The sequence below is a fragment of the Taudactylus pleione genome, unplaced genomic scaffold (assembly GCF_031769625.1).
Source record: "Taudactylus pleione unplaced genomic scaffold, aTauple2 ptg000192l, whole genome shotgun sequence".
NCBI classification, from domain to species: domain Eukaryota; kingdom Metazoa; phylum Chordata; class Amphibia; order Anura; family Myobatrachidae; genus Taudactylus; species Taudactylus pleione.
Window position 1 is genome coordinate 1,867,747 of NW_028284594.1, and position 17,254 is coordinate 1,885,000.

Below are 17,254 nucleotides of genomic sequence, written 5' to 3' on the forward strand. Positions count from 1 at the left end.
TTTTCTCTGTCTTCTGCCATTTGGATCTGCCAGTATCCGCTGGTGAGGTCTAAAGTAGAAAAATACTGGGCAGACTTTAATGCAGTGAGAGATTCCTCGATCCGAGGTAGAGGGTAGGCGTCCTTATGAGTTAGATTATTTCGTTTTCTATAATCGATGCAAAAGCGGAGTTGGCCGACCATTTTGCGTACCAAGACCATCGGAGCTGCCCATGGGCTATGACTTTCTTGGATAATGCCAGAAGCTCTCATGTCCTCCAACAGCTTCCGCACGGTTTGACATTAACCTGGAGCCAGTGGTCGATGCCGCTCTTTTACAGGTGGATAATCTCCCGTGATTATATGATGTTGGATCTCTGTCACCACTCCGAGGTCAGTTGGACCCTGGCTAAAAGCCTCTGAATTTTCCCTGGCTAGGTTAAAAGCTCCAAGTCGATGTTCAGAGGTGCTACTATCCCCTATTTGGAGTTCATCCCACCATGCCTTTTCAGTTTTGGGTTCGACCTCGGTAGCATTAACTCCTTCTGATGGACATTAAAACTGAGGTTAACGACATTCTGGAAAGTAGTCCACATCAGTTTAGCCATAGGTTGGTTCCGGTATAATTTAACTCGGCAGTTATGAGGGTTCAGAATTCGTATGGGTACTCTACCATTCTTTACAGTCACTAGAGCACTTGCCACCAAGATGTCGCAACTGGCGGAAATGACACTTGGTTCAACGAAAGCCTCGTAATCTTGTCCGCTGGGGGCGTGGCAGGTTTTCCCCCACACTATGGACCTCATTCAGAGTCGGTCGTTGCGGCCGCACGGTCGTACGCCACCGATGTTTGCTAAACTGCGCATGCATAAAGTTCGCAATGCGCGTGCGCAAACTAGCTGCTATGATCAGAAATTTCTCTCTCCTTGAACACAGCCAGGTCGGTAGTTTGAGTGACAGAATGAGGCGTTTGTGGGTGGTAACAGGGGAAGGTGCTTGAAAACGGGGGAGTGGAGATCCGAATGCAGGTGTGCCTAATTATGCGAACGGCGTTTTATGGGAGTGCATAATTAACAAAGTAGTGTCATGGCACACGTGACATGGGTGGTTTGTACACTGACCTGATCGTAGTGCTTAAGAGAGGGTATGGTCAACCTTAAGCTCTACGACCAGTTCCGATGGTCTCGATTGATCCTTATATGGCCGGAGATGACGTGTAATGCATACGAGAAGGGGGCGTATTTTTTGTCTTACGGCTGCATCCTCCCCTTGGTCGGCCAGCTAACGATCCGATCTTAAGGACGCAACTTGCGAGTGCATCATTTGCATATCCGGACCCTTTTCCCTTACGACCGTGCGGCCGCAACGACCGACTCTGAATGAGGTCCTATGGTCTCTGAATTTGGCTGGAGTTTAACAGGTTTTCTGTCTGTAATTCTGACTTTGCCAATAGCGCCGGGATTCTGTGCCAATGTTTGATGACCTTGGATGACCTTAATAGTTCTCTGTAGAGTTTGTCGTACGGGTAAGACTGCCTGAGACATTCCTCCTCTTAATATAGAGACCAATTCCTCTGGACATTGCTGGAGGATGTTCATCCCTAGTATAACAGGTGCTACTTTTGCATCACTGGTTTCGGTTATCAGACAGCCCTGTCGAACAAGAGAAGTATTTCCAATTTGCACATCGGTCTTCCAATACCCGACACAGGAGATACCTAGGCCATTACTGGCAACTAACTGTAGCCATGACGGAGGCGGTAATAACAATTGTCCATCCCCCCAGTGTTGGTTGAACTTAGCGAGCTGTATAGTGGTGATTTGTGACCCGGTATCCAACATAGCTACTGTTTCTACGCCGTTGATCCAGATGGGGATAGTGGGACACTGTCCTACATATTGGGGCCACCATCCTCCGGATGAGGATCTACTCCGCTGGCTCTCCTCGAGGTTCGGCCCCCATCCTCGGGGTCTCGGAGTTTAAAGACTCCGTGCGATCACAGTTCCTTTGCGATATGTCCACTTCTCTCACGTATTCTACAGATGGGTCTCCCTTGAGAGTCAAATCTATCGCTGAGTCTTCTTCCATTTGCTCGAGGAGCTTCCCATCTGTCATTTCTGGTCGACCTCCAATCCGAGTTTCGTCGTGCTCGAGGGGGTCTTGAGCTGGTAGTTGAACACTTTGTCCAATGGAATCTCTCCCAGGGTTGTTTTCGGTCCTCGTTGGGTAGGAGGTGTCTGGGTACCCTGGCATTTCTGGAAATGCAACTCCTTGTCTCGCACTATTTCCTATTACCTTAATAGCAGCCTCTTTAAAATCCAAAAAGGTGCAATCTTCCAGTTGCATCCTTAGCATCCTCAATTGAGTACAGACACTTTACTTGCGCCCTCAATAAACTGTGAAACCAGGGTCTCGTCAGCATCCCTAATTTCCTGGTTGTCAATGGCTTGGATGGCTTTTAAGGCCTCTTGGAGAGTCAAAGCATAATCTCAGAGGGTTTCGCCCGTCTTTTGGTGTCTACCGTAGAATTTCATTTTTAATTCTGAAACCGTCTTAGTTTCAAAGGTGGTGGACAGTCATTCTAATATCTATGACACCTTCTGTCGTTCCACCCGCGGCCATGATGAGACTTCTCTAAGAGCAGCTCCCTTGAGTTGGCCAATTAGTATTTCTACTTGTTGCTGCTCGCTCACAGGATATAGGCGGAACATTTCTTTAATCCTCTTTTTAAATTCTAATAGGGTGGTTCCTTCTTCTCCCATACTATCTCCACTCTAGGTTGGGAGCCAAGGGGCCCCGAAATAATACGGCATTGTGATGGGCGACACCAGTGTGGATGGCATTGCTCCACTGGGTGATGTATTGGATGACGATGAATATTTCTGACTTGGTGAGGCGGGTAACAGTCTCCTGCCTGGAGTGGATGCAGAATTCAAGTTTTTCTTTTGTTCGTCCTGTTCGTGTGACGCCTAAATTGTAATACCCTTAAATAAAGTGATATGTTGGGGGAATTGCGCGAGGCAGGGTTTCCTTACCACTTCTCTGTTCTGACGGGCCCTGAGTCTGATCAGGAGGTAAGTATTAAATATAAACAAAAAGTAAGGTGGTCGCTCACATCAACTTAATTACATTGCACAGGTGCTTGTAAAGGGTGGGGTTTACACTATAAGTGTAATGGTAAGGGGTTAAAATGACATAAATAATAGACAAACAAATAGAAAGGTGATAAAAAAAATATCTATGTGAATTAAGTGGTGATGCCCTGAGAAAAGGCCCAGCCAGAGCAACTTCGGGGGCCCCATGCCCAAACGCTCACCCCAAAATAATTATTGCATCACCACTTAATTCACATAGATATTTTTTTATCACCTTTCTATTTGTTTGTCTATTATTTATGTCATTTTAACCCCTTACCATTAACACTTATTGATTTATCTTTACACAACTATACTTTACACTTCACTTTCACCTTTTTTCCATTTTTCGTGTGATGCCCTGGGGATGGTCCTTGGCTGGATTCTTTTGGGGTTCCCTGTGTCTCAGACGTGAACCCCATAATGTTAGGGACGCTGGTATAGAGGAGCCTTGACGTTGGCCCAGCGCTTATTCATATATTTGCAAATGTATGTAAACCAATACCTCTGAATTTCTATTATCATGTAGAATTCAAGTATTTTTGTTGATTTTGCTGCAGTGTGCTGGAGGGAAACTCCATTTTTTCTGTAGCTCAGTGTAAACCCCACCCTTTACAAGCACCTGTGCAATGTAATTAAGTTGATGTGAGCGACCACCTTACTTTTTGTTTGCAGTTTTGTGAGGCATGAAAGGAGCCAGCATTGGGAGGATGTGTTGGTCTGAATAGTGCCATTAGGAGGTTTCTGGGGTACCTTCTAGGTGAGTCTGCTCTCAGCTTATACATGTACTGTTATTATGCAGTACATTAATTTGTAATTATATGACCCAGAGTGGGTGCTACTATTAGGTAGCAACAATTATTTTGGGGTGAGCGTTTGGGCATGGGGCCCCCGAAGTTGCTCTGGCTGGGCCTTTTTTTAGGGCATCACCACTTAATTCACATAGATATTTTTTTATCACCTTTCTATTTGTTTGTCTATTATTTATGTCATTTTAACCCCTTACCATTAACACTTATTGATTTATCTTTACACAACTATACTTTGCACTTCACTTTCACCTTTTTTCCATTTTTCGTGTGATGCCCTGGGGATGGTCCTTGGCTGGATTCTTTTGGGGTTCCCTGTGTCTCGGACGTGAACCCCATAATGTTAGGGACGCTGGTATAGAGGAGCCTTGACGTTGGCCCAGTGCTTATTCATATATTTGCAAATGTATGTAAACCAATACCTCTGAATTTCTATTATCATGTAGGATTCAAGTATTTTTGTTGATTTTGCTGCAGTGTGCTGGAGGGAAACTCCCTTTTTTCTGTAGCTAAGTATTAAATATAGGCAATTGTATTTAAGTCCCGCTACCTTCCGTCAGCCTCTCCTCAGGCGAATCACTACCCAGCAGCCCCCGGGTGACCCCTTATATATCAACGGTCGCGTGCGGGTCCGCTTCCCGCCGACCGCACGCGCCGCTCTGCTCTTGTCCATAGCCCTCTATGGGCTCTCTCTGTTCCCCCTCTGTTGAGCGGCTGCATAAACTGTTCCCAGCACGTGCCCATCGCTCTCAGTGTCCTGCTAGGGCAGCCGGCTCCACTTACTCCCCTTGTGGGGGTAGTTTGCTCCAATGTTCCACAGGAAGGGGTTAACAGGCTCAATTGTACTGTATTTATACATATATCAAGAGGCACGGCATGTACATAGCAACCAGCACATCAATCTTTATAAGCAGAACATCTTGCCTCATTGTGTAAATACATTAATTTTTCTATCATTAAAGGACTATGCATTATATATATTTTTGTACCATGTGTATATATGAATCCACCATCAATCACTCTAGGGGTATCACACACATAAGTTAGGGAAGTGCTGATTGGAGACTGTGTGAACTCTGACCTATATAAGGAACTTCCTGGGAGCACTCCAGTGCCAGAGTATAGGCTCCATTACCATACTCCAGCGTTCCTGTGCATATCCTGACTATTGGTTCTGACCTCGGCTTGTTCGTGACTCTGATTCTGCCTGACCCCTGGTTCTGTGTTGATATCTGGTTCTGACCTCGGCTATTCCCTGTGACCCGTTTACATCTGCTCCCTGGTACCATCTTGTCTGTTTGGTTCTGACCCGGCTAGTTGACTACGTTAAAGCCTCCTGCATTCCAAACCAAGTTCGCCAGCACCTATATAGGGAAACCTAACCTGAGGGCCACGACCTGTGTGTCGGACGCAATCAAGTCCATACCTTCTTGCGAGGGTCCCTGGTGAAAACCACCAGCACATTGGACTCCGCGCCTCAGGAATAGGTCTAGCCAATTCCCTGAATACGGGTAGCATCCACAATCCGTCCAAGAGTTTGTAACAGAATACTCGGCCAAATAGAAATATGGATGCTGCTGGTAATCCCTCGCCACGCGATTTACTGGAGAATTTGCTCAGTCGAGTGGAAAAGGAAGAACGGGATCAGACCCAGATCATGCAGTGCCTGCAAACGTTAATGCAGCAAGTGGACAGTTTGCATCCTCCTGCAGTACAGTTGGCAGCACCATCTACAGTGTCCGTTCCTGCGGCAGGAGCATCTACACCATTGCGAATTCCAAATCCCTCCAAATATGATGGGGAGCCCAAGACTTGTCAAGGTTTCTTAAATCAGTGCTCGAGCCAATTTGAAATTCAAACGGCAAACTTTGCCTCAGAGAGAACCAAGGTGGCCTAAGTTATTTTATTTCCTTGAGCGGACAGGCCCTCGCCTGGGCATCTCCACTGTGGGAGAGGAATGATCCTGTGGTTAATGACAGCACTACATTTTTAGAAACCTTCAGAAAAGTATTCGATGAGCCTGGCAGGGTATCGTCTGCTTCATCAGCTATTCTGCAACTAAAACAGGGAAGCCAGACTGCAGGACAATTTGCAGTACAGTTCCGAACCCTTGCTTCCGAATTAGGATGGAACAATGAAGCTCTGGTGGTGGCTTTCATGCAAGGACTTTCCGAGCAAATTAAAGATGTCTAGGCATCCAGAGAATTGCCTACATCTTTGGAGAGAGAACCCGAGAGCGGGAGCAATCTCGGCGCTTCAGTTTCAAACTTGCACCCCGTTTCTCTGCCCCAGCAGAGTCTCCTGAGTAACCAATGCAGATTGGGAAATCACGCTTGCCAGTGGTGGAAAGAGAAACGAGATTCAAGAATAAGCTATGCCTCTACTGTGGAGATCCAGATCACCGTCTTCTTCAGTGTCCTAAACGCCCGGGAAACGAAAAGGCCTAACTGATCGTGGGGTGGTCAGCTTAGGTGCGCTCCAGCACACCCCAATCGATAAAAAACAGTTTGCGATCAATGTGATCTTACTATTAGAGAAACCAACCAAGACACTTAAGGCTTTCCTGGATTCAGGTGCCGATGGGAAATTTATTACTGCCAAAGAAGTTCAGGAGTTAGGGATCTGTTAGGGATCTGTAGTTTACCACTACAAAGTCCACTCAGTGTCATTGGGGTCATTGGGGTAGACGGCAACAAACTTCCTATGGTCACCATCAACGCCAGAACTCCAGAAATTACCATGCAAGTGGGTGCTCTTCACAAAGAGTTAATTTCTTTTTACATAATCTCATCAGCCGACAGTCCTATTATCCTGGGTCTTCCTTGGTTATGCAAGCATGCTCCTATGTTAGATTGGAATGAACCTCAAATTTTGTCATGGGGACCTCAGTGTTCTCTAAATTGTCTGCCGTTAATCCGACCACCACATCGGGTTATCCAGAATACGAACATTGTCTCGAATGATTCTCTACCAGCTCCGTACCAGTCCTTCAGGGATGTGTTCAGTAAAATTGCTGCCGAGACTCTTCCTGCCCATCGGGAGTGGGACTGTGCCATAGAGTTATTGCTGGGGAAAATGTCCCCCCAAGTGTTTCCTCTGTTGCTTCCGGAGACCCAGACAGTAACTGAGTACACCAAAGAAAATCTTGAACGCGGGTTTATCCAAGAATCCAAGTCACCTGCAGGTGCCGGTCTTTTCTTCGTTAAGAGCAAAGATGGAGGCTTGAGACCATCTATTGACTACCGGGGTTTGAACACTATCACTATCAATGACCGGTATCTTCTGCCTTTAATTTCAGAACTTTTTGATTGAATAAAAGGTGCAAAGATCTTTACCAAATTAGATCTTCGTGGGGCATACAATTTGATTCGAATCCAAGCAGAGGACGAGTGGAAGACTGCCTTTAACACTCGAGATGGGCAATACAAGTACCTGGTCATGCCTTTTTGTTTAAGTAATGCACCTGCAGTCTTTCAGAAATACATGAACCATATTTTTCGAGATCTTTTGCACCAGTATGCAGTGGTATATCTGGACGATATCTTGATATTTTCCAAAGATTTGGCAAGTCATCGCAAGCATGTCTGTGAAGTTTTATCCCGGCTTCGCAATAATCAGCTCTACTGCAAATTAGAAAAATGCTCCTTTGACCAAACAGAGTTAAAATTCTTGGGGTATATAATATCAGGTTCAAGTCTCCAGATGGATCCAGAGAAAATTTTCGCCATCATTAGCTGGCCTCGTCTGACATTACTAAAGGCCATACAGCGTTTCCTTGGTATCTGCAATTTCTACCATCAGTTTTTCAGGAATTATTCATCCATGGTAGCCCCTATATCACTGCACTCACCAAGAAAGGTCACGATACCATAGTTTGGCCTCAGGACGCAGAGGAAGCGTTTGTCAGATTAAAGCAATGTTTCACTTCGGCTCCCATTTTAAGACAACCTAATTGTGATCAGCCATTCATTCTAGAAGTGGACGCTTCTACGATTGGTGTTGGGGCGGTCTTGTCCCAAAAGGACAAATGGGGCAAATGGTACTCCTGTGGCTTCTTTTCCTGTAAATTCTCAGCCCCGGAGAGGAACTATGCAGTCTGGGAAAAGGAATTGTTAGCCATCAAACTGGCCTTGCAGGAGTGGAGATATCTGCTGGAAGGGGCAAAATTTCCGGTCATGGTTTTTACTGTTCACAAGAATCTCACCTTTCTCAAAACCGCTCATTGTCTCAATTACCATCAATCCAGATGGTCGCTGTTTTTCGATCGTTTTAATCTGATTATTACTTACTGTCCAGGTTGTAAAAACGTGAAGGCTGAAGCTTTGTCTCGAGCATTTAGCTCTGCCGAGGAGAATGTACAAGAACACAAACCTATTCTGAACCCTGTGTGTTTTGTTGCAGTTTCTAAGGTCAAGATTCCACCGGGGAAAACATTTATAGCACCTGAACTGAGAACCAAATTACTTCAATGGGCCCATTCTTCACATTTCTCTGGGCACGCAGGAGTAGGAAAAACATTGGAGTTGGTCCTCAGGAAGTAATGGTCGCCGACGGCACGTCATCATGTTAAAGACTTTGTGGCAGCCTGTATCACCTGTGCTCAACACAAGGTGCTTCCTCAACTTCACTCGGGTTCCTTATGCCCACTTTTGGTACCTGATCGACCTTGGTCTCACATTTCTATGGATTTCATAACAGACCTACCTTCCTGTCAGGAGTTCAATACAATCTGGGTAGTAGTGGACAGGTTCTCCAAAGTTGCTCACTTTGTGCCATTAAAAGGGTTACCATCGGCTCCAAAATTGGCCAATATATTTATTAAGGAAATCTTCAAGCTACATGGATTTCCCAAAGACATTGTCTCAGACTGTGGAGTGCAGTTTACTTCTAGGTTCTGGAGATCCTTGTGCAAGAGTATTGATATCAACCTGAGTTTCTCTTCTGCATACCATCCTCAGTTTAATGGTCAAACGGAGCGGGTGAACCAAGATCTAGAGAAATTTATTCGGATGTACGTCTCAGCCAATCAAGATAATTGGGTTTCTTTGTTGCCATGGGCGGAATTTTCTCACAATAATTTGTACCATGAGACATCGGGGTGCTCTCCGTTCTTCATCCAGTATGGGCTACAACCTGTGATACCTGAGTTGCCGGCTCTTCATTCAGTGTCCCTTCCAGCTGTGGGTGGCAGAGTGAGTCGCTTCCTCAAGATTTGGAAAGAGGTGAAGAAGAAATTATGTAAAGCCTCTGCCAGGTATAAACAGGTGGTAGACAGGAAGAGAAGGAGAGGTCCTGTATTGTACCCAGGTGACAAAGTTTGGTTATCTACTAAACACTTGCGATTGAAAGTCCCCACCATGAAATTTGCTCCTAGATTATTTGGGCCTTTTCAGTTCCTTCAGGTAATCAATCCAGTGACTGTTCGTTTAAAACTTCCTGGTACTCTCAAGATTCCCAACATATTTCATATTTCTCTCCTCAAACCTCTGGTGTTCAATCGATATTCGAGACATTGCAATCCTCCTTCCGCAATTCCATTAGATCACCAGGAGGAATATGGAGTTGAACAGATTCTGGACTCCAGAATATCCTGGGGTTCAGTTCAATTTCTGGTAGATTGGAAAGGATATGGTCCGGAAGAACGTTGTTGGGTCAAGGCTTCAGATATTCATGCACCTCAACTCTTTCGAAAGTTTCATCAAAAGTTCCCTGGCAAGCCGTTTATAGGGTGTTCGGTGCCCACCCCTAGAAGGGGAGGTAACGTCACAGCGCTGCCGAATCCAGGTCCCTCTTACCCGTTTACGTCTGCTCCCTGGTACCGTCTCGTCTGTTTGGTTCTGACCCGGCTAGTCGACTACGCTAAAGCCTCCTGCATTCCAAACCAAGTTCGCCAGCACCTGTATAGGGAACCTAACCTGCGTTTCGCGACCTGTGTGTCGGACGCAGCCAAGTCCATACCTTCTTGCGAGGGTCCCTGATGAAAACCGCCGGCACATTAGACTCTGCGCCTCAGGAATAGGTCTAGCCAATTCCCTGAATACGGGTAGCATCCACAATCCGTCCAAGAGTTTGTGACACCATGCAGGGGCGTAACTAGGTATTTGAAGGCCTCATAGCAAAAGTTTGTAAGGGCTCTATGTACCACCCAATGGTGAAAAATGCATATATAATATACAATGCCTTGCAAAGGTATTCACCCCCCTTTGCATTTTTCATGTTTTGTTGCCTCACAACCTGGAATTAAAATGGATTGTTTGAAGGTGTGCATCATTTCATTCACACAACATGCCTACAACTGAGAAGTTGTGTTTTTTTTTTTATATCGTGAATCAAACAACATTTAGGACAACATAACAGAAAACTTCAGCATGCATAACTATTCACCCCCCTAAAGGCAGTACTTTGTCGAGCCACCTCTTGCGGAAATTACAGCTGCAAGTCGCTTTGGATAAGTCTCTATGAGCTTGCCACATCTTGCCCCTGGGATTTTTGCCCATTCCTCAAGGCAAAACTGCTCCAGCTCCTTCATGTTGGTGGTTTCCGCTTGTGAACAGCAATCTTCAAGTCTGACCACAGATTCTCAATTGGATTGAGACCTGGGCTTTGATTAGGCCATTCCAACACATTTAAAGGTTTCCCCTTAAACCACTCGAGTGTTGCTTTAGCAGTATGCTTCGGGTCATTGTCCTGTCTGCTGGAAGGTGAACCTCCGTCCCAGTCTGAAATCACAGGCAGACTGAAACAGGTTTTGCTCAAGAATATACCTGTATTTAGCACCATCCATCTTTCCCTCGACTCGAATCAGTTTCCCAGTCCCTGCTGCTGAAAAACATCCCCACAGCATGATGCTGCAACCACCATGTTTCACTGGTGGGATAGTTTTCTCAGGGTGATGGGATGTGTTGAGTTTGCGCCAGACATAGCGTTTTCCTTCGTGGCCGAAAAGTTAAATTTTAGTCTCATCTGACCAGAGCACCTTCCTCCATACATTTGGGGAATCGCCCACATGCCTTTTGGCAGACTCAAATCGTGTCTTCTTATTTTTATCACTAAGTAATGGCTTTTTTCTGGCCATTCTTCCATAAAGCCCAGCTCTATGGAGTGTACAGCTTATTGTGGTCACATGCACAGATATACCAGTCTCTGCTGTGGAACTCTGCAGCTCCTTCAGGGTTACCTTTGGTCTCTGTGCTGCCTCTCTGATTAATGCCCTCCTTGCCCAGTCTGTGAGTTTTGGTGGGCGGCCCTCTCTTGGCAGGTTTGTTGTGGTACCATGTTCTTTCCATTTGATGATGATGGATTTGATGGTGCTTCGGGGATCATCAAAGATTTGGATATTTTTTTATAACCCAACCCAGAATTGTACTTCTCAACAACTTTGTCCCTGACTTGTTTGGAAAGCTCCTTGGTCTTCATGGTGTGATGCCTCTTGCTTAGTGGTGTTGCAGCCTCTGGGGCCTTTCAGAAAAGGTGTGTTTATACTGACAGATCATGTGACACTTAGATTTCACACAGGTGAAATTCATTTCACTAATTATGTGACTTCTGAAGGTAATTGGTTGCACCAGAATGTTTGAGGGGCTTCATAGCAAAGAGGGTATATGCATATGCACAAGCCAATCAGAATTTTATTTATAAAGATTCTTTTTTATATATATTTTTCTCATTTCACTTCACCAAATTAGACTATTTTGTGCAGATCCATCACATACAATTCAGATAAAAAATAAATAAATAACAGGTTGTAATGTAACAAAAAAGGTAAAAAGCCAAAGGGGTTGAATACTTTTGCAAGGCACTGTATATGCATATATTATATATAATATGTAACTTTGACAAGAGAGATGAGTCCCCAAAGCTCTGGGCCCCAAATCAGCTGCACCCCTTGCAGTTACGCCCATGTATCCATGGTTGAGTACAGGTGGTTAAATCTAATTATCTCTGGTACTAATTAAGTCACCTGTATTTCAGCATGAATATACTTAAAATATGGACTGTTAGGGTGCCTTAAGGATCGAGTTTGGGAAGCTCTGCCCTAGGGGAATCAGGCCCACATCTTCCCCATAGTAAATACCATTCCCATGAGAATAAAACAGGCTGTGGTAATAATTCAAAAAAAAAAGTGGAAAAAAATAGAAAAACATTTTTTTGCTGGTAAACTACAGGTCACAGCAAGCCCTTTCATGCCAAAATATTATCTGGCTGACAGGATGTAATGGCACTTGGGTAACCACATAAAAAAAAAAAAAACACATACCTTAGAAAACATCCTTTAGTGAAATAAAAATACACTATTTTTCCAATTTAGTCCTGTGGTTTCGCTTCGATCCAGGTAACATCCCTGATCCTGGCTTGGCATAGGAATATGTTATACTTACTCCAATGGAACCCAGTTAAACAGATTAATCTGGTCATTGGGGCTGATTCTGAATTAGATGCGAAGCAAAAGAAAAAGAAAAACAAGTAAATTTGCACCTTGTCAAGACCATGTAGCAGTGCAAGTGGGACAGATGTAAAATGTGCAGAGATGTAGGAGAAAATTTCCTAAGAATTAGGTTTGCCATTGAATTGTATTGTAATGCAGTCTAAAAAAACACTATTCATGCATTGTTTTGACTGTCATTTTCAAATCCGACGTCAATACCTGTCGAATTTCATTCTTGTATTTCGCAGCCCTGCACAGATCAGTATGATGTACACGTTGTAATACAGATTTGTGAGGCACCCTTGATGGATCTAAATTAGAATCCTCAGTGGTCAGTCACCGGGCTAGAGCTCTTTACGTGTGCCAAAACCCCTGTGTTGAGCGCTCATCAATATTCCGCTGAGGAGAAATAAGACGAGACCACCAGTGCTGTGTTCTAATTTTCTGTGACTATATTTTTGAGGCACACAGTTTTATAAGCATAGTGATTTCACTGTGTAACATCTTTGATTCTTCAAAGTATAAACACTCATTGTTATGTCTTATCTATATTTCAAGAAGTTAGGCACACTTTAAGGAGTATGCACATGCTGCTATGTATGGTACATTCCAAACTCTTGAGTCTATGAAGGTCACTGAAAACCTGTCTAGCTATTTCAGAATAAATATGCTTATGAATAACTTTAAAGGCATACACCATCTTGTTACAAAATGGAGTCTGATGTGGGTAGCCTAAGATCAACATGCTCACCATCTAAACCTGCACTAGCCCTATGGCAGGTACAGTTTTCCAACAGAACATGGCCTCCTATGACTATGGCTGTGCATAAACGGAACATTTGTGCGTGCACTACTAGCCACCTCCCAGTCACAGTCCAGGAATGCCCATCACTTTTCCACAACATTTCTGAAACTGTCCGCATGCGCAGTTCCAAAAAGGTTCAACTACGTGAGCATCAGCATTTTGTGCTGCTCTGAATCAGGCCCACAGTCCCTGAAATAATTGCATCATGTTGCCATGTAGTGGGACTAATGTGCCCTTGGAGGTTGGATAGTTATGTTCCTCTCTGCACACCAAGGTGATCTACTACTGTAGTGTGCTTCTCACGCAAACATAAAATAGGCTTGCAGTAGAAAGGGTGCTACGTTGACCATGTAGATGCACATTGCTAAACAAAAGTATTTTGCAATGCACATCTAATGCATGTCGAAAATGAAGTCCAATGAGTGCTGTCATTTTTTATGTCATATCGATACTCATATAAATATGCAGCCTATCAGCTCAGGAGGAATGAGACCACTAGAGACATCGATGGGAAATAGTACACGAAAAGCCAAATAGCTCACTAAGTTCTAGGGACATGGCTGAGGCATGTATCTCTTGCCTCAATATATGACATTTGTTCCTAGTGAACTGATAGGCTGCGCTCATATGGAAGCTTCCACTGTGCTTATAAGTTACACATTTACTGTCATTGTAATATTGGAAACATGTTTCTGTAAGTAATTGCTGCTCCACTTGCAGATACGTCTGGTGATTGCTGAGAAAGGATTGCCGTGTGACGAGCGAGATGTCAGCCTGCCACTTGCAGAACAAAAAGAACCATGGTTCATGCGCCTCAATCTTGGGGAGGAAGTACCAGTGGTTATCCATGGAGACAATATCATCAGTGACTATAACCAGATCATTGACTATGTTGAAAATAATTTTGTGGGAGGTAAATCTTATATATAAATATTTTCTTAAAAAATTAATAATATTTCTTTAAAATGACCAATCATTTACAAAGCTGAGTGTCAAGAATGTCCAGTCCATGACTTACTTCTCCCTAGGTCAGCAAATTCCAATTCATTATGTTTCAGCCCATTACATTACTGATATTTCTATATCTAACATAGACACACTGAGATATAGTGGCTAAATGTAATAGGCTGTGATCTTCCAAAGCTGCGGGGATTTATGCGAGTCTCCTCTTATTTTTGAAGTGACAATCATTTTAAAGGCTATACCAGCTTGGTTTAGCCTTTAAAATGATCGTCACTTTAAAAATAACAATAAACTGATAGAGACGCTCCCAAACTGTTTTTCTGGGGTTTTGTCCCCGTTGTGGTAGTACTGTAAATGAGCCCTGGGACACCACATAGAGGAAGTCACAGTAACATGACTTCTGGCTATAACTGAAAGCCGTACAACCTGGTTTCAGTACTGTCACAATCAAGACTACAAGACAGGGTTGGTAGTCAATGGCAGCTTTTTAATGCAGGGCTGGATTAAGGATTAAAGGGGCCTGGGGCATTTAAGACTGGGGGGGGCTAAAGAGCAAAATTTGGGACATGGGGATTGGTTTCACATGCGCAAGCCTTCAGCGCGTACATGAAAAGGGGGAGTGATCACACATCATGTCTGTCACGCATGGTGCGTGTCCATCACTTCCCCAGATGCTGGGCTACCTTGTGCGCACAGCAGGTAAGAGCGTTTCCTCCCTATCTTTCCTCCCTGCAGGACATTGCAGCCCAAGAGGGGAGGGCAGTGCCTAAAAAGCAGGACTCTCCCACCAAAATTGGGATAGTTGGGGGTATATATGTATATATACATACATAGTCATACACTTATGCACACACATATATACAGTCACACACATGTACACACATACAGTCACATGCATGCATACATAAAGTCACAGACATATACACAAACATAGTCACACACATACAGTCAGGTCCATAAATATTGGGACATTGACAGAATTTTCATATTTTGGCCTCTGTTCACCACCACAATGGCTTTGAAATGAAACAAACAAGATGTGCTTTAACTGCAGACTTTCAGATTTAATTTGAGGGTAATTACATCCAAATCAGGTGAACGGTGTAGGAATTACAACGGTTTCTATAAGTGCCTCCCACTTTTTAAGGGGCCAAAAGTAATGGGACAAACTAAACAATCCTAAATCTAACTTTCACTTTTTAATACTTTGTTGCAAATCCTTTGCAGGCAATTACAGCCTGAAGTCTGGAACGCATAGACATCACCAGACGCTGGGTTTCATCCCTGGTGATGCTCTGCCAGGCCTCTACTGCAAATGTCTTCAGTTCCTGCTTGTTCTTGGGGCATTTTCCCTTCAGTTTTGTCTTCATCAAGTGAAATGCATGCTCATTCGGATTCAGGTCAGGGGATTGACTTGGCTTTTGCATAACATTCCACTTTTTAGCCTTAAACAACTCTTTGGTTGCTTTTGCAGTATGCTTCGGGTCATTGTCCATCTGCACTGTGAAGCGCCGTCCGATGAGTTCTGAAGCATTTGACTGAATATGAGCATATAATATTGCCCGAAACACTTCAGAATTCATTCTGCTGCTTTTGTCAGCAGTCACATCATCAATAAATACAAGGGAACCAGTTCCATTGGCAGCCATACATGCCCACGCCATGACACTACTACCACCATGCTTCACTGATGAGGTGGTATGTTTTGGATCATGAGCAGTTCCTTTCCTTCTCTTCTCTTCCCATCACTCTGGTACAAGTTGATCTTTGTCTCCTCTGTCCATAGGATGTTGTTCCAGAACTGTAGTGGCTTTTTTAGATGTTGTTTGGCAAACTCTAATCTGGTCTTCCTGTTTTTGTGGCTCACCAATGATTTGCATCTTGTTGTGAACCCTCTATATTCACTCTTGTGAAGTCGTCTCTTGATTGTTGACTTTGACACATATACATCTACCTCCTGGAGAGTGTTCTTGATTTGACCAACTGTTGTGAAGGGGTTTTTCTTCACCAGGGAAATAATTATTTTGTCATCCACCACAGTTGTTTTCCGTGGTCTTCCGGGTCTTTTGGTGTTGCTGAGCTCTCCGGTGCGTTCTTTCTTTTTAAGAATGTTCCAAACAGTTGATTTGGCCACACCTAATGTTTTTGCTATCTCTCTGATGGGTTTGTTTTGATTTTTCGCCTAATGATGGCTTGCTTCACTGATAGTGACAGCTCTTTGGATCTCATATTGAGAGTCGACAGCAACTGATTCCAAATGCAAATGTCACACCTAGAATCAACTCCAGACCTTTTACCTGCTTAATTGATAATGAAATAACGAGGGAATAGCCCACACCTGTCCATGAAATAGCTTTTGAGTTGATAGTCCCATTACTTTTGGCCCCTTAAAAAGTGGGAGGCACATATTGAAAATGTTGTAATTCCTATACCGTTCACCCAATTTGGATGTAATTACCCTCAAATTAAATCTGAAAGTCTGCAGTTAACGCACATCTTGTTTGTTTCATTTCAAAACCATTGTGGTGGTGAATAGAGGCCAAAATCTGAAAATTCTGTCAATGTCCCAATATTTATGGACCTGACTGTATATAAAATCACACTTATACACAAAGATACTGTCACACAGTCATACACATATACAGTCACGTACATATACTCATAGTCGCACACACACACATATACAGTCACCTATAAACATACATTTATACATATACATAGTCACACATACATATACATACATAGTCACACACATACATAGTTACACATATAAACAGACAGTGCCCCTTCCCTGAGTTATTCTTACCATATAGGCTGGCAGCTGGCATGATTTAGACCTCATGGGGCCCTAAGCAAGACCGGTTTTAGGCTCCCCCTCTCTCAAACAATCCATAGCACTATATTTTCATTCCTGATTCATGTACTTGTACGGCACCTTGAAGAAAAGGTCCACGGTGGCCTAGAACCGGCAGCTATGTATGTATAATATACTTGATTTTTTATATCTTTTGCTAAGCTTTCCTGAAAATAGGCCCACTGATTGCCTCCTCTATAGCTCTCACTGCCAGTCCTTTCCATATCACAGTGACTCACTGCTCTCTTACAGCAATCACTCACTCAGCACACTGACCTCCATCCCA

The 17,254-nt window shown here is 43.8% G+C and overlaps 1 protein-coding gene across 1 annotated transcript in view; it reads left to right on the top strand.

Annotated features, from left to right (window-relative positions):
- The window catches only part of GDAP1L1 (ganglioside induced differentiation associated protein 1 like 1), a 107,502-nt gene that overhangs the window by 46,637 nt on the left and 43,611 nt on the right, over positions 1-17,254 (top strand). The window contains exon 2 of the mRNA XM_088476738.1: positions 13,872-14,064. Coding sequence (XP_088332864.1) covers positions 13,872-14,064 — 193 coding nt within the window. The remainder of the gene's footprint in view (positions 1-13,871; positions 14,065-17,254) is intronic.